The following is an 18,265-nucleotide window of genomic DNA, read 5'->3' as shown; positions in this document are numbered from 1 at the left end:
TGGTGCTAATTGGCTTGTTAACAATTTAATTACGTTCGCATCTCAGGAGACACAGTAGGAGTTGGAACTGAAGAAAAAGATCTAAGTGTCATTGTACATGATATGTTGAAATCTTCTACCCAGTGTGTGGCAGTGACCAAAAAAACAGGATGCTAGGAATTATTAGGACAGGGGTGCAAAATAAGACCAAGAATATCATAATGCCTCTGTATCGCTCCATGGTGTAACCTCACCTTGAGTATTGCATTCAATTCTGGTTGCTGTATCTCAAAAAAGATATAGCGGAATTAGAAACGGTTCAAAGAAGAGTGACCAAAATGACAAAGGGGATGGAACTCCTCCCGTATGAGGAAAAGCTAAAGAGGTTAGGGCTCTTCATCTTGGAAAAGAGATAGATGAGGGGGGATATGATTTAGGTCTACAAAATCATGAGTAGTAAAGAACAGGTAAAAGTGAATCGATTTTTCACTCTTCCAAAAAGTACAAAGACCAGGGGACACTCAATGAAATACTTTTAAAAGAAATAGGAGGAAATAAAGCACTGGAAGTCGCTGCTGGTGGATGTGGTAATGGCGGTTAGCGTATCTGGGTTTAAAAAATGTATGGACAAGTTCCTGGAGGAAAAGTCCATAGTCTGGTATTGAAATGCTCATGGGGGAAGCCACTGCTTGCCCTGAGACTGGTAGCATGGAATGTTGCTACTAATTGAGTTTCTGCCAGGTACTTGTGACCTGGATTGGCCACAGCTGGAAGCCAGATATCGAGCTAGATGGACCATTGGTCTGACACAATATGGCTATTCTTATATTCTTATGTTCAAGATAGTGTGCAATTTTGCGCATGGAAATTTGCACACCATTTATAGAATCCAGGGGTAAGCTCTTAATGCATGCTAATAGGGTTACCACATGAGCATATTGCGGTGTTCTGTGGTAATATACCTGTTAGTGTGTATGTTAGGGAATTTTTCTGGGAGAAGGCATGATGTAGGCATGGCATGGAAACTAATCCTGTTAGCGTTAATGCACGCTAATGGGAAAACAGCTCAGTTAACATTGGATCACTTAGCACCCCCTACATAATAGTCACTAACTGCTTCCGTGTTAAAACCTTGCAGTTAACGTATGCTAATGGCTACATTAGTGCAAGGTCTGCATAAAGCATTCCTCTAAAAAGAATAGTGTTAGATTTAACATGTGCTAAAATCCACGTTAACTGCAATTGCTAACACCCTTTAGTAGAAATTCCTCACAGGTATTAAATAACACTGCAGTGGAGTGGCATGGATTGGAGGAGTGGCCTAGTGGTTAGGGTGGTGGACTTTGGTCCTGGGGAACTGAGTTCAATTCCCACTTCAGGCACAGGTAGCTCCTTGTGATTCTGGGCAAGTCACTTAACCCTCCATTGCCCCATGTAAGCTGCATTGAGCCTGCCATGAGTGGGAAAGCACAGGGTACAAATGTAACAAAAATAAAATAGATACTATTGGAGATTCTACATGGAATGTTGCTACTATTGGAGATTCTACATGGAATGTTGCTAGCAACATTCCATGTAGAAGATTGCACAGGCTTCTGTTTCTGTGAGTCTGACATCCTGCACGTACGTGCAGGATGTCAGACTCACAGAAGCAGAAGCCTGCGCGGCCACATTGGTGATCTGCAAGGGCTGACTCAAATAGTTGCAACAGTGGAGGAGTGGCCTAGTGGTTAGGGTGGCGGACTTTGGTCCTGGGGAACTGAGTTCAATTCCCACTTCAGGCACAGGTAGCTCCTTGTGATTCTGGGCAAGTCACTTAACCCTCCATTGCCCTATGTAAGCCACATTGAGCCTGCCATGAGTGGGAAAGCATGGGGTACAAATGTAACAAAAAAAAAACCTGTGGTGCACCAAGGAGCCCTCGTGTCAACAGGATAATTTTCTCACTAATTTTCACTTGCTGAAATTAGTTTTGCAATAAAAATAAAAAAAAATATATAAACCACAGAAAGACAACATCTCACAGTGCAATGTCATACAGCCTGCTCACAGAAGAACATGATCCAGTGTGCCAAACACAAAGATGACACTTTGATAGAGACTACAAAAAGGGCAGACCTTGAATCAAACCCACAAGGAATCCTGCCAAAGCTGGTGTGACTAACCAGGTTTCGGTGCTGTGTGTTCATTGGAAGCCATACTGATGAGAGTCAGGCATCCTTTGCTCATCAAGAAAATCCTGCAGCTAATAGAGAACTGCCTTCTCTATAACCTTTCTCCAGAAGGGCAGGAGAGAGAGAGGTCATACTGTAATTATTAGCTGCTACATTGGGAGACAATGACCATTGTTTAAAATGATATACTAGCATGTGTTCGTTTTAATGCAAAATCTATGCTAAATGAGATGCAAACATATGCTGATTAGCTCACTACTGTTAGTACAATGAAAAATAACATCTGTACATGCACACAAAATATAATGCAGATGGATTAACACAAACCATTTAGCTACACCTCAGTGAGACACAGTTAAGATTTTGCGTTACCATACTCATTAATGCATGTCTCGTTTGCATCTCATTAGTACTGGTCATTAATATGCACATTAAACACAACATTAATGAATGATACTAATGCATTTTAGTACATCACCCCTTAGTTTATTCCATAGAAGTCTTGCTTAGGAGAAAACTCCATAGGGAGCTTTTTGCATATCAAAATGCTGAACACAAACATAATTCTAGGATCTAACAGCCAAAGCATCTTTATGCCAGCAAAGATAAATCCTGTTTTGCTCACCTCGCTTATCACTTATTTACTATAGGATTCTGACTGATACCAACTGGGAAAACCTCCTAGCCGGTTCTCCATGCCACATTAATCAAGTGATAAAACCTGCTGCAGTAGGTAGGACTCTGGATGGGAAAGATCTATCAGGGGAGGGCAGATAACACCATCATCAAGGTCATTACTGGGTAATACTCCACACGTTTACCACAAGGAGAGTTTAACAGCAAATTTTAAAAGATTGTACTTTGAACTAAGTAAGCAATTAACTTGAAATAGGGAGTGCAAAGAAGAAAAAGTCCACTTCACCGCGTCAGGACTAAATATAAATCATATAGACCCCAATAGTCCATAAAAAAACCAAAACAACCCCCCCCCCCCAAAAACTGTATTATCGAAACGAAAGATGGCCGCCCATCTTGTTTCGATAATACGGGTTTCCCCGTCCCCTGCGAGGATGCCCTCAGGAAAACTTGGGCGCTCCGTTCGATTATGCCCCTCTTAGTGTCTGAGCAATGTTTTGGCACCCCCCCCCCCCCCCAGCCACATATGTCTCAAATCCTCCTCCGGCCACACAGGTCTCCACACCCAGACTCACATGTCCAATATTTCTCCCTTTCTCCCCCATGCACCATCTCCCCCCCCCCCCCCCCCCCCACCAACCCATGCCCCTTTGTAATCCATTATAATCCATTTTTTACCTTGTTCCTGGGGAGAGGAGGATGAAGAAGAGCCCGGACCTCAGCACAGGAGGGAGGCAACATAATGTCCTGCAGCCCCGTTCTTCCTCCCTGACAGCTGAGTAGTGAGCAGCCAGTGTCCCAGGGCGGGAGTAGGCCTCCAAACTTCCATGCTGCCGGCATCGGCAACAATATGTAAGGGCGTTGCCTTCAGCCTGCCCCAAAAGCCTTCTTTATACAGCCACTTCCTGTTCCCGCATAGGCGGGATGCTATACAAAGAAGACTTCAGGGGCAGGCCAAAGGCAACTCTTACATCGCTGCTGGCAGCCTGCAGCAAGCGAGGGGGTGGGCGGTGGAGAGAGAAAAGTGAACGATACCACACCAATCGTTCCAGCACTCGGTATGTGAACTCCAAATGTCCCGCGGCACCCCTGTGAGTTCACCCCGCGGCACACAGTTTGGGAAACACTGTGTATAACTAAATGCGCACATTTTTGGAATGCCCTGACATGCTTATGCCCCCTTTTGAGATAGGTGTTACAGGAGTTAGCCACACTGCCTTAAAGAGTAGCACACAGCCAGATGTGTTTGCAAATATTAATGAGTGCCAATTAACATCAATAATTGTCTGTTAGCATCCAATTACAGATGTTATTGAACTCATTAAGGGAAAGGGGATGTGATTTGATATACTGCCTTTCTATGGTTACAATCAAAGTGGTTTACATATTATTTACCGGTACTTATTTTGGAGGGTTAAGTGACTTGCCCAGAGTCACAAGGAGCTGCAGTGGGAACTGAACTCAGTCCCCCTGGTTCTCAGGCCACTGCACTAACTGTTAGGCTACTCCTCCTCTATTAATTTATGTGCACTGTCATGAAACGCCTAGCCTCCCGCCTGGGGCTACATCTTGGGCGCAGGGGCGTATCTGGACTTCGCCGGTAGGGGGTTCCAGAACCGAGGTGAGGGGGCACATTTTAGCCCCCACCGGCCACCCTCCCTCCCCCCCCCCGCCGCCGCCAGAACCACCTCCAACAACTGTCGCCCGTCCGCCCGACGACCCTCTCGACCCCCCGCCCACTGTCGCTTACCTGTGCTGGCGGGGGACCCCAACCCCCACCAGCCGAAGCCGTCGTTCTTCATTCGTTTGTTTTCTTCTTTCTGAGTCTGACTTTGACGTCCTGCACACGTCCTGCGTGTTGTGTACGTGCAGGACATCAGAGACGAGTCAGACTCAGAAAGAAGAAAAGAAACGAACGAAGGACGACGGCTTCGGCTGGCGGGGGTTGGGGTCCCCCGCCAGCAAAGGTAGGCGACGACAGGTTGGCGGCAGGAGGGGGGTTGCGAGGGCCGTTGGTAGGGGGGTCCAGGGCCAAATCTACGGGGGCCCTGGCCCCCGTGGCCCCATTACAGATACGCCCCTGCTTGGGCATGTGCACAAATGAAGGCGCCATAGGTAGAATCGGTCCCAATGAGCCAAGCACATTTCTGTGATCTGAGGGCATGCTCCACCAATCCATTCCTTCATTAAGTAAAATGCCTGTCAGAGAAACAAGATACTGTTCATTAAGCTGACTAATAACCTCAGGTTGTTGCCTGGTACTGTCAGATTTAAAAAGCAGCTCAAGGTGCCCCTATTTACGTCAGCTGTTGTTGACCTTTGGTTTCAATCTTTTTATAGACAGTGATATATCCCGTATGATGAACTATTTTAATTTTATCCGTTTATGTGCAGTAAGTGGTATTTTTGGTTTTTTGTTGTTGTTGTTGCATTTGTATCCCACATTTTCCCACCTATTTGCAGGCTCAATGTGGCTTCCATTGTACCGTAATGGCGAACGCCTATTCCGGATCAAGAAATACAGAGTGGTATTGTAGTAACATGACAAAGTAAATTATGCAGTCAAAGATTCTGTTAAAGATTGATGCTGTTGCTTTGTTATGATTGTCTAATTTAAAAAAAATGTCATTTTCACTCATTATGTATGTTTGAGTTGTAATCCACCTATTATAGGTGAAATAAAATAAAACATGCAAAACACAGAACACTTATATACAGTAGCAGTTCTGTGCCATATGTTACGCGATATCCCTTTGGTAGATTAATATTTTGATGTAAATCTAACATATTTATTTGCCTTTTTTTAAATAACTAAATACAATTGATACTAACAGCAGAAGTACAAGAGAAATACCAATGAGACTGAGGGACAGAAAAAGTGAGGAAGACTGGACATGAATGAGGGGAAGGGAAGATATGAGAAATCACAAGTTCAGTAAGACTTCAAAGACCCTGTCAGTTAGAGAGGAATGAGTTCAGTTTTGACACTGAAATATTAGTATTAGTCAATAAGCATCTGATTGATCTCCTTCTGTTTCTACATGGCATCGTATCAACCCACCAAACGGGACAGATGGTTAACAAGTCAGATTGTTAGCACATGCTGCACAGGGTTTTAGCTAAGGAGTCATCTGTACCTGCATACTAATCAGCAGTCAACTAGGAGGAAAACACTAAAGAAACACTGTATCTCTAGAACAGTGGCGTAGCTACGTGGGGCCAGGGGGGCCTGGGCCCCTGTAGATTTGGCCCTGGACCCCCCTGCCGACGACCGGCCGTCCCCTGCCTTTGCTGGCAGGGGACCCCAACCTCCGCCAGCCGAGGTCCTCTTCTTCTCGCAGGACATCAGAAACAGAAGGAAGCCTTTTGCAAGAAGAGGACCTCGGCTGGCGGGGGACGGGGTCCCCCACCAGCAAAAGTAGGCGACTGCGGGTTGGTGGCAGGAGGGGGGGGGGGTCGAGAGGAGCGGCAGCAGGGGCAAAGTCAGCAATGGCGGGGGGAGGGGGTCAGCGGCGCCAGGGGGGAGGCTAAAATGTGCCCCCTCACCTCAGGCTCTGGACCCCCCTCCCGCCGAAGTCTGGCTACGCCCCTGCGTCTAGAACAACAGAATCCCGAAGGCCAGCAGAGAAACTTTGCCCCTCTAGAACTGCATAATCGCAGCCAAATAAAGTTGTGTGATTCCCCCCCCCCCCCCCCCCCCCACAGAGGTGCAGAATAATGATGCACCTATGGAAAGCCTGTTCAGGTCGTGACCCCATTTGAGTAGTTCTGCTATGGCCACTGAGCTTTTCAGGATACCCATAATGAATATGCCTGAGACAAATCTGCATGTGTTGACCCAGTATATGCAAATTTGACTCATGCATATTTATTGTGGAAATCCTGGAAACTCAACTAGTTGTAGAGTCATCAGGACAGGTTTGGGAAACTCTGCTGTACAGTAATGATTACTAAATAGTTGAGCTGAGCTGAACTAGTAATAGGACCGAAGTAGGAAAAAGGAAACAAGATAATTGGGAGTTAAGATGCTGTATTAATTAGCTCTTAAGTTTATGGTTTATTTAATTTGCTGTACTGCACATAACTGACGGACAGACCAAGGCGGTTTACAATGCAAAAATACGAATAAAAGGAGAAAAGGAACTCCATTAATTTGACAGTACAGAAGAAAGCAGTCATTCAAGATTAGCAGCCAAACAGTTCTTCAAAACAATTAGGTATAGCCCAAATTTGTCACTGCTGTGCTTATTTTGGTCCCAAACATTTGTGAATTCAATTTTTCCACTAATTCATGGAGTATGTGCTTTCAGTTGCTGCACTGGGAATAGGGTCACAGGTACAGAATCAGCTCATGTAGTGTGTACGGGTGAAACGATGAACCAGAAAAGTCTCTTACCAGATTAGTGAAGATGTACGTGTAATAGGCTGACACCATTCCCAGCTCAGCGGCCTGAAAAGAAAAGCAGAGGAGATTAAGCCAAAGACAGACCTGCAGACTACATGTGAAATGATGGAAACTCAGCACAGATTGTTTCTCTTTCTTTTTAAAGCTCTCTAATCGGCCCCAGGATGTTTGAAGAATAAAAGCAGATCTTAAAAAGCCACCATCCTTTGGGGTAATTGTATAAAGGATTTTCCACACATAAAAGGATTTTTATAATATTACCCTGGAGTTATGTCCATAAAAGTATTGTGCGGGGCTGGAAGACATGTATATTTACATGTCCTGTGGGCAAGTGTGTTCAGGGGCAGAGTGTGAGCAAAGTTACAATTTATGCTTGCTCATTGTTTATCAAATAGCTACGGGTGGACCCGGGTGGGCACAGGCCTACCCACGTTGAACTCAGGCCCACCCAGCAGCGGCACAGCTGTAATGTAGCAGGTGGGGATCCCTAAGCCCCGCTAACTGAAGATTCCCAGCATCTCTCCCTCCCCTCCCCCAGGTGATCGGGGGTCTCTTAACTCCACTCCCCCAACCTCTCAGTACCTTTAAAATCCTTCAGTTCTTTGCTGGCAAAGAGCAGCGGCTTATACTTACTACTCACGCCTGCCCTGAGTCTTCCCACTAATGCAACTTCCTGTTCGTGGGATCAGGAAGTTGTGTCAGAGGGAAGGCTTGGGGCCAGCGCATGCAGCAGGTATGAACCCTTCTCACTGCCAGCTAGGAACTGAAGGATTTAAAAGGTTGGGGAATGGAGTTAAGAGACCCCCCCAATTGCCTGGGGGGAGGGGAGGGCCAGACTCTGGACGGGGCATGAGGTTCTTGTGCCCTTTCACTTTGGGCTCAGGCCCACCCAAAATTGGGTGTCTGGCTACACCCCTGAAATATGCACATAAGCACACAAACTGTGTTTCAAAAACTATACAAAGCTTGTTTTTTTGTTTGATTGTTATTTTTGTACCCTGCGCTTTCCCACTCATAGCAGGTTCAATGCGGCTTACATATTATATACAGGTACTTATTTGTACCTGGGGCAATGGAGGGTTAAGTGACTTGCCCGGAGTCACAAGGAGCTGCCTGTGCCTGCAGTGGGAATTTCTGCATAACTCTGTCAAAACTTGACCAATTTCAATAAAATTTGGGATATATTATTCTGAATAAATTTACAATAAGTCTACACTCACAACAGCCACTTCATCTAAACGATGTCTCTTCACTACCTGGTTCTTGCAATGTTTTTGTTCAGTGCAAACTGGTCAGGACCTGCTGCTTCCCGACAGGCGATCAGTTGAGCCCATTTTTCGCAGTTTCTTCAAGACATATTTTGCACTTACCCTCTTCCCCCTCTTTTCTAGAAACTCTTGCAGCAGTCTATGAGAATCATAACTTTTCTTCAGATACAAATTTTTAATAAGGATCATATCCTCCCTCCCGAAAACCATGATAACTGTTTATGTTGAAAGCAAAATGGCATCTGCGCTTATCATGACGATAATCACTAGGTGGTGGCAACGGGTGTTGAGGTGGGATGACCAGAGTGAGTGTAGGCTTATTGCACATTTATTCAGGATGATATACACCAAATGTTATTGAAATTGGTCAAGTTTTGAAAGACTTATGCAGAAAACAAGCTTTGTATAGGTTTTTTTGAAACACTGTGTACTTTACACTCTAATACTTACACCTGCTCTCCTGCAGAGCTCTACAACTTCAATCTAGGCTGGATTTCTGCCACTTTTGCCCTTGCGTTTTATAAGACACCCAGGCATTTGCCTATGTGTTTTTATAAAATAGGCTTAAAACGGACACACAGTTGGCCCATTATCAAATTACTCCCTACCTGTCTAAAGAACTTGGAGTGGGGGAAATCTGAGGCAAGAGATTGCTGAATCATGAAGGATGAATAAAGTGCATTCTTTTTCTATTATTAGATGGGATGAAAACAGAAGATGTCTTTCTGGGAATCATGCGATGGGCAGGAGCAAGTGGGCATTGCTCCAGCCCCCAGGGCCCCTCTCAATCACAGGGGAGTTTCACGTTAGGGCCCGGTGGGCCCACAGGGGTGGGGGTGGTTGGAGGGGGGTTCAGGCCACACTTCATTTTCCTTCGGGGGGAGGGAGGGGGATCAGAGGGTCAAAGGCGCCTGAAACTATAATGTGGGTCCTGGCCAATATTCAGCCGGGGCCCACATGAGTGTCCGGGTCCTGTATAAACTGGGGCAGCCAGTGCTGTTTGAATAAGCCCTGGATATTCAGAGCCAGCAATGAATATTCAGAGCTAATTCTGCCCACGGTGGTCAGCCTTAAAAAAAAAAAAACACGTTGACTGCTGCAGGTTGAATATTGATTGGTAAGTTTTTTAAATGTTTGGTATCTTTTCAATACTAGAAAAGAGAATATCCAGAAGAGAGAGGGAAGTGGAAACAAAGAAAAATCGATAAAGAGAAAGGGAGAAAGAAAATATAGAATCGCAAAGAGATAAGAACAAGAAAAAAAGAAGAGACATGCTAGAAATAAAAGAGGTACAAGGCATACTGAAATAGAAATCACCAGAAAGAGGGAAGAGATGAGTGAGGTGCCAGGAAAGGGAAGAGTGTAAAACACTGATGATTTACAGCACTAAAGTTGCCATGGTAACTGGCTATGGGGATAGCCCTCAGTCCTTAGAGAATGCACTGCAATTGGTTATTACTTGAAGACAAAAATCTCATTCACATTTTCTACACATCAGCAGCTTCAGAGGGTTTCAGACTAGTGAAACAGCAAGGCTGAGAAAAGGAAAAGTGTCTCCTCATGCAACAATTAACTCCTATCTACATCTCAAATACCATAGAGATAAGAAACAGAGAGTGAAAATGAGCAAGACTTAGGCACAAATACCAAGATGTAGGTGTAGACTGGAGAAAAGCAGAAAACATAGCAAAGAGTCATGGGCTCCTGGGCAAGGTCATTGCAACCTCCCTCCATGGATGCTTAACACATAATGACTGTGCTAGTGATGTATGGAGAGTGTTTACCAAATCTCTTTAATTTCCTATGGATCTTTACTCAGGGCAGTTTCATGCTGAACCTCAATACCCATATGTACATATAGATGGGATAAATCCCCTCATTCTATAAAGTTGTGCACCCAAATTTCTGACTAGCACACAAATTTGCACAAGCAATTTACAGAATAGTGCCAGTTGTGTGCCTAACTTAATTGTTAAATTAGGTGCCAATTGGCCTTAAGTACCAAGAATAGTCCTTTAGTGGCATTAACTGGTGTTTAATTGGCACTATTTTGCAGTCAAGTACACTTAGATGTAATTCTATAAACTTAACGCCCAATATTCAGCGCTATTTGTCCGGCCAGGTATGCGTCCTGGACGGTTAAATAGTGCTTAATGGCTATCCGCCAATATTCAGTGAGAGATAGCTGGTTATCTCCTGCTAAATATTCCCAGTCAGCGCTTTACAATAACCGACTATTTTGCGTGATATTCAGTAGGAGATAGCCGGTTATCTCCCGCTGAATATTCCCAGTCAGCACTTTACGATAACCAACTATTTCGCATGATATAACTAGCTATCTGCGAGTGTTCAGTGAGAGATGGTCAGTTATCTCCCACTGAATATTCCCAGTCAGCACTCAGCAGATAACCAGCTATTTTGTGCGATATAGTCAGCTGTTTGCTAATATTCAGGACATTGCCGGCTACGTTTGGCAGCCAAATTGGGCCACTGAAATAGCAGGCCTATCTTTGGCCGGTTTCAACTTAACCGGCCGACGCTGAATATTGATGTGGCCGGTTAAGTTAAAACCAGCCAAAAATTGAATATCCGTACTGAGCACTGACCGCAGGAGTCAGCCCAGCTACCTCCCTCTGTCTAAACATCGGGTCCTTAGCGCCTAAATGCTATGGCACACAATTACAAAGTCAGCATGCACATGGATAGATCGGGGTGTGTTTTGCAGTCGCAGATGCAAGTTATAAACTATTATCATTTACACGAGCAACTACCAATTTTAGGCACGAATATTTACATCAGCCTTTGATATGGCGTAAGTAATGCGCCTAAAGTTAGGCACCGACTTAAGCTCTATTTTATAATGGCAATTTTGTGCGCAATTGCTATTATAGCATTGGCGCTTTGCACCCACGTTTTTCATGGCTAATTTGTGGCACACTTTCTTGAATCTACCCGAAAGAGGGTAATTTCCAGACAGATCATTTTACCCAGGTGCACTGCTCTGAAAGTCATAATTTTCTTTGTTAGATAATTATATATGACACAACATCAATTTTAGAGATTCTTCCGCTAGGAAGTCTCAGAGGTGTTGTGTTGCTGCTGATTGATGTATCAGCAGCATTTGACACAGTTAACCACGAGCCGTTGCTGAATCAGTTAGGGAAAGAAGGATCAGGAATTTAGTTTTACACTAGTTCTTACAGCAGCCTCTGCAATTAAAATCGATAAGGTATGTGTAAGGAACACTTTAATCTATCATTAAACCATTCATAGGTCATGAGTCCCTGTGGGAAAGTAACTTGTTTCTACAGTCACCAACCAGCATAGCACTTATTCAATTTCTGCTAGCCAATCAAAACAACCAGAACAGAAAACCACCCAGAGATTTCAAAAGTAGAAATCAATCAGGTCTTACTTCTCACAAATGCACTAGGTTATACTGATGCTGTTAAACAATCAGGTGGTCAGGCCCTTTGTCATACGAATATAAGAACATAAGAATAGCCATACTGGGTCAGACCAATGGTCCATCTAGTCCGGTGTCCTGTTTCCAACAGTGGCCAAGCCAGGTCACAAGTACCTGACAGAAACCCAAATAGTGGTAACATTCCATGCTACCAAACCCAGGGCAAGCAGTAGCTTCCCCATGTCTATTCCAATACCAGCCTATGGACTTTTCCTCCAGGAACATGTCCAAACCTTTTTTAAACCCAGATAGGTAAACCGCAGTTACTACATCCTCCAGCAAAGAGTTTGTTGAGTAAAAAAAATATTTCTTCCTATTTTTTAAAAAAGGATTTCCATGCAACTTTCATGAGTGTCCCCTAGTCTGTACATTTGGAATGAGTAAAAAATGGATTCACTTCTACTCGTTCAACACCACTCAGGATTTTATAGACCTCAATCATATCCCCCCCCCCCCACATCCGCCTCTTTTCCAGGCTGAAGAGCCCTAACCTCTTTAGCCTTTCATTATATTAGAAGAGTTCCATCCCCTTTATCATTTTGGTCGCTCTTCTTTGAACCTTTTCTAATTCCGCTATATCTTTTTTGAGATACGATGACCAGAACTGAACGCAATACTCAAGGTGAGGTCACACCATGGACAGTATAGAGGCATTATAGTATTTCTGGTCTTATTTACCATCCCTTTCCTAATAATTCCTAGCATCCTGTTTTTATTTTTTTGGCTGCCGCTGTACGCTGAGCAGAAGATTTCAGCGTATTATCTACAATGACACCTAGTTCAAACAAAGTTACCTATGAACAAACTGTAAGCACATTACTTTGTGTGCATATTGGCTGTTCCTGCTGTACATATTGCAAATTACACATTTCCCCCACAGTCTTATAATATATTACAAAAGGCTCCACATTCTGTAACCCTTTTGTAAAATGTGCTGCAAATATAGAACATCCCAACTCAGACATCCCTTTTCTGACCTATACAAAATTAGGTTTTTGTTGACTAGTGGTCAGGAGTTGCGCTGCCTTTATCAGGTCAAAAGAAAATGAGCAGATGAAGGCAAAGGACAAAGTTACTGACTAGACAAGTGAAGATTATATTAGAATGGTGTGATTCCCTTGTCTGCTCTTTGTCTCTTGAGCTGAAAAAGGGAATGTAACTCCTAAAAGCTAGTCAAAACCTGTCTTGAATGGATGTAAGGGCAATTTTAAAAGTTGTTTCTCCGTGGAAATAGGAGCTTATAGAGTTGTACGTTCATTATACAAAAAAAACCTGGGTTCTGTGTGCCTAAGGGGCAGAGTTTGTTACTGACATGTGTAAGTGCAGGGTTTTGCAAAACCACAAGCTTCAAACAATCCACAAATGATCTTTTTCAAGACCCCAATATTAGCACTTTAGCCTCTGAAGATAAACTTTAGTGCAATTTTCAACACTGAAGACAAATTTAATTGCACTTTTCAATCCTATCCATCAGAAGAGACTCCTAAGCTGAAACACGGTACAGTGTCAAGTCATCATTAAGAGTCATCAATAAAAGTTTACAAATTTCATATTGAGCATCCCTTGGTCCGTTCCCACTCCTGTTCTTTGCTGAATATTATCCCTCGCTGCCCTGGCAACCTCCAGATAGTGCCAGAGCAGTCTGGGGCAGATATTCAGTCTGCAAACTGGGTAAAGGCTGTCTTCTTCAAGTAGTTATTTTTATTTATTTGTTGCATTTGTATCCCACATTTTCCCACCAATTTGCAGGCTCAATGTGGCTTACATTATGCCGTAATGGCGATCGCCATTTCCGGATAGAGAATTACAAGTGGTATTGCATTAAGGCAGTATAAATGGTAAAGTAGAATATAAAGTGGTATTGCATTGAAGTTCCATTTTTGTCACTTAACCTTGGAGGTATCCCTGGCTGTTCTATGGACTTGCTATGGACTGTGTGTTTCTTCTGACCCTATATAACTGTTGCTATTGGGAACAGGGTGTATGTATCCTTATGTCCATTGCATTTATTTACATCCTTCTGTTCCCTACGCAAGAAGAGTAATGAATACTCAGAAACGGCTGGGCCTGTCACCTCACCTTCTGCAGAATGATGTGCGACATGGAGGCGTTGGCGTAGACGATGATGTTTGCTGTCTTGTCGTCTCGGATCTCTTTCAGAAGTGGAGTGGGAACTTCATAGAACTTTTATAGAGTGAATTATAAAATAAGTTAGATAATCAGCCATAGAAAGTTCATTTCCGGCATGAGAAATAAAGTGGTAGTGCGTACTGCGTAGCTTTCATTAGTGGCGGCGAAGGTTATCAGTCTAGTGTAAAGAGATTGGTTGTGTCTAGTTCATGTAAAGGCTAGTTGTCTAGTATTTAGGATGGATCATTACGGTAGGCCTTCTTGAACAGGTTGGTTTTCGGTAGTTTTCGGAAGATTGTTAGGTCGTGTATTGTTTTTATGGCCTTTGGTAGTGCGTTCCATAGTTGTGCGCTTATGTAGGAGAAGCTGGATGCATATGTGGATTTATATTTAAGTCCTTTGCAGCTGGGGTAGTGGAATACTGGTCTGAATATCTCAGAACCCAGATAAATGCCAGTGGCTATTTTGTATCTAGATATTCAGTACTCATACCCAGATATGGCCTGGTGTGCAATAGCTGGGCATGAAAAACTTGCGGCAGCTGGTATTCAAGAAATGACTGCTGCAGGCTGAATTTTGGAGGAATTATTTTCTGCAACTGCAGGGACAATGTACCAGAAGAAAACCATACTACGCTCTTTCTCATTTACATATCTCCAATTATCAGCAGCAAACATCTGAAAACTCTAGGGTTCATGCGTTTGATTGCTTAGGAAGAAAAAAAGAACCTAGCTCTGCTTTCTTATAAGCTCTGAAATTAATGGAAATCTTCTCTCACCTGTATCACCTATCGAACACTCAATTAAGGGCAAGGCTCAGAAGAGTCTCAAAACTCTTCCAATTCCAACACTTCAATGGCTAATAAATACATTTCCCTCAACACTTTATACAGACTTTCCCCCCAGCATTTAATGCACATCCACTGGTTTACAAATAATTAGAACATAACATATGAACATAAGCATTGCTATACTGGGACAGACCAAGGTCTTTCAAGCCCAGTATCCTGTTTTTCAACAGTGCCCAATCCAGGTCACAAGTACTGTGTCTGGCAAGATCCTAGGACAGTAAAGCAGATTTTATGCTTTGAGAAGCTTCCCCTCTCTTGTTAAAACTTCACTGGCTTCCCATAAATGCAAGGATCACCTTTAAAATATGCATGACTCTTTACCAAATCATATATGTTTTATCACCCTCCTACATGCAACAACTAATTGATTTACCTTCACATAATACAGTAAAAACATCTAGAGAATACCTCACACTCCATTATCCGAACTGCAAAGGTCTTTCTTACAAATCAATCCTTGTCACAGGCTTCACATATCAGGGTACCAAACTTTGGGATTCTCTACCCAAGCAATTAAGTTACTTACAAGATTATCTGAGATTCCATAAAATACTAAAGGCTTTTCTATTAAGTGCATGTCTTATCAAAAGACAATAAACTAAGGTTGCCCTCTCTCTTATATGTTTTCAACATAACCAATACTCTAGCCTAGCTTCATGACAAAACACACAATTATTCCTAATATATTAAAAGTTATAATTAATTATCTAACTGTATCATATCTTTGGAGTTTTTCTTGAATGTAAGCCACATTGAACCTGAGCTTGTTCGGAATAATGTGGGATACAAATGTCATAAATAAATAAAATGCTGCTTATCCTAGAAATAAGTAGTGGATTTTCCCAAGTCCATCTTAATAATGGCTTATGGACTTTTCTTTTAGGAAATGAGCCAAACTTTTTTTTAAACCCTGCTAAGCTAACTGCTTTCCCCACATTTTCCGGCAACAAATTCCAGAGTTTACACGTTGAGTGAAGAAATATTTCCCCTGTTTTTTAAAAAAAAATTTACTACCCCCTAGTCCTAGTATTTTGAAAGGAGTAAAGAAGCAATTCAGGTCTACCCATTCTACTCCACTCCACTCAGTATTTGATAGACCTCTATCATATCTCCCCTCAGCCGTCTCTTTTCTAAGCTCAAGAGCCCTAGCCGCTTTAGGCTTTCCTAATAGGGAAGCTATCCTATCTCCTTTATCATTTTCATTGCCCTCCTCTGTACCTTTTCTAATTCCGCTATTTATTTATTTGTTTTTTTTGAGATTCGGTGATCAGAACTGCACACAGTATTTGAGGTGCAGTCGCACCATGGAGCAATGTAAAGGCATTATAACATTCTCATTTTTGTTTTCCATTTCTTTCCTAATAATTCCTAACATTCTATTTGCTTTCTTAGATGCTGCTGCACACTGAGCAGAGGGTTTCAACGTATCATCAGTGGCTAGTCAAAGGCTTCCATTTTTGTCACTTAACCTTGGAGGTATCCCTGGCTGTTCTATGGACTTGCTATGGACTGTGTGTTTCTTCTGACCCTATATAACTGTTGCTATTGGGAACAGGGTGTATGTATCCTCATGTCCATTGCATTTATTTACATCCTTCTGTTCCCTACGCAAGAAGAGTAATGAATACTCAGAAACGGCTGGGCCTGTCACCTCACCTTCTGCAGGATGATGTGCGACATGGAGGCGTTGGCGTAGACGATGATGTTTGCTGTCTTGTCGTCTCGGATCTCTTTCAGAAGTGGAGTGGGATCCCGGCTGTCATCCAGCATCCGAACTGAAAGACAATCCCTTGAGATGAGGAATTGACGCAGCAACTTCTCCAAGTTTAAAAGGCCTAGAAAACAAATTAACAGGCTTTCCAATTAAAGGCACTATGTAATTCTCTATCCAGTTACAGGGGTAACCCCACCACACTAGTGCCATGATCTTCACTTTTCATACCACATTCAATTTCAAGTAAAAAAAAACTAGCCCCTCGATATTCAGCTGGCGGCGGGAGCACTTTTGCTATCCATCGCCGGTGTTAAACCTGGATGTTCAATGCTGGGCCATTTACAGCGACTGACATTGAATCTCCGGTTTCATTTTTTGACCTCGGCAATATAACCGGTTAAGCTGATATTCAGAGCTAATCGGTTAAGTGTTTAGCAGTTAAAGATAGGCCCTGGAATTTATGCAGCCTATTTTAACCGCTAAAACATAGCTGGTTTGGCAATGACTATCCGCACCTAACCGTCTATGTCGCATGGATATTCAGCGGGAGATAATTGCTATTTAACTGACCAGGAGCCGTTCCTGGACGGTGAAATAGTTTGAAATATCTGGCCTAAAGTGCCCAGTATTCAAAATCCGGGTACTGCCATTGATCTGGATATTAAGTGCTGATGCCTGCATATGGCTTGGCATTGAATATCCAAGTCTAAATTAGCTAGCAGTGGTCTGCATTTATAAAAACATTGACCGCTGCTGGCTCATTATTGACTCATAAGTGACCAACCGGTTTCCTGGCCCAAACTGAATTACAAAACACCAAATCTGAAGACAGAGGAAAACCAAAAACAACCTTTCCCCCTGCTTGCCCTGTCGCTGCCCACCCTGCTCTCTTATGGGCCCTTTTACAAGGTGGCGGTAAGCCCAACACGGGCTTACAGCACGCCAGGGCTGCTAAGAGGGGGGAGCAGGGGAGACAAAATTCCCCATACCCGGGCCTCCAAGGGGGGCCTGGCACTGCAGTCCCCGGTCTCACCCGCCCGCCCTCGGCTCTGTCGACAGCCCCCCTCCGTCCACCACCGAGCCGGGCCCACTGCATTCAAATCACAGCACCTCACCTCCGTGTGAAAGCACAGCGGCAGATCACCCCCCTTTGGGCCTTCCCTCCCTGTGTCCCGCCCTCGTCTGATGTAACTTCCTGCTTCCGCGAGGGCGGGACACAGGGAGGGAAGGCCCAAAGGGAGGCAATCTGCTGCTGCGGTTTCACATGGAGGTGAGGCACTGTGATTTGAATGCAGGGAGCCCGGCCCGGTGGCGGACGGAGGGGGGCTGTCGACAGGGCTGGAGGTGAATGGTGTGGCGGCGTCCTCGGGGGGGGGGGGGGGGGGCAGCAGCGGGGCCCTGGGCCCGGCCCAGTCTCTCGGCAGCTCTGCAGCACGCTAATCTGGAGCTACCACTGGCCCAACACAAGCACCGGCGGTAGTTCCAGCCCCAGTGTGCGCCATTTCCTGCATGGGGAAAATAGGGCTGTATTTTTTAGCGTGGCGCTAACCCGGTGGTAATTGGGCAGTGCCATGTGCTACCCAGTTACTGCTGGATTAGCACAGAAGCCCTTATCGCCACCTCAATGGGTGGCGGTAAGTGCT

The 18,265-nt window shown here is 44.0% G+C and overlaps 1 protein-coding gene across 1 annotated transcript in view; it reads right to left on the bottom strand.

The window, feature by feature from the left end:
- GRIK4 (glutamate ionotropic receptor kainate type subunit 4) overlaps positions 1-18,265 on the bottom strand; it is a 233,672-nt gene that overhangs the window by 87,928 nt on the left and 127,479 nt on the right. Inside the window, exons 5-6 of the mRNA XM_030221274.1 lie at positions 16,565-16,743; positions 7,186-7,239 (exon numbers count right to left, since the gene is read on the bottom strand). Coding sequence (XP_030077134.1) covers positions 7,186-7,239; positions 16,565-16,743 — 233 coding nt within the window. The remainder of the gene's footprint in view (positions 1-7,185; positions 7,240-16,564; positions 16,744-18,265) is intronic.

Source organism: Microcaecilia unicolor, chromosome 12 (genome assembly GCF_901765095.1).
Source record: "Microcaecilia unicolor chromosome 12, aMicUni1.1, whole genome shotgun sequence".
Lineage (NCBI taxonomy): Eukaryota > Metazoa > Chordata > Amphibia > Gymnophiona > Siphonopidae > Microcaecilia > Microcaecilia unicolor.
Note: the sequence above shows the minus strand (reverse complement) of the source record. Positions and strands in the feature narration are given on the sequence as shown.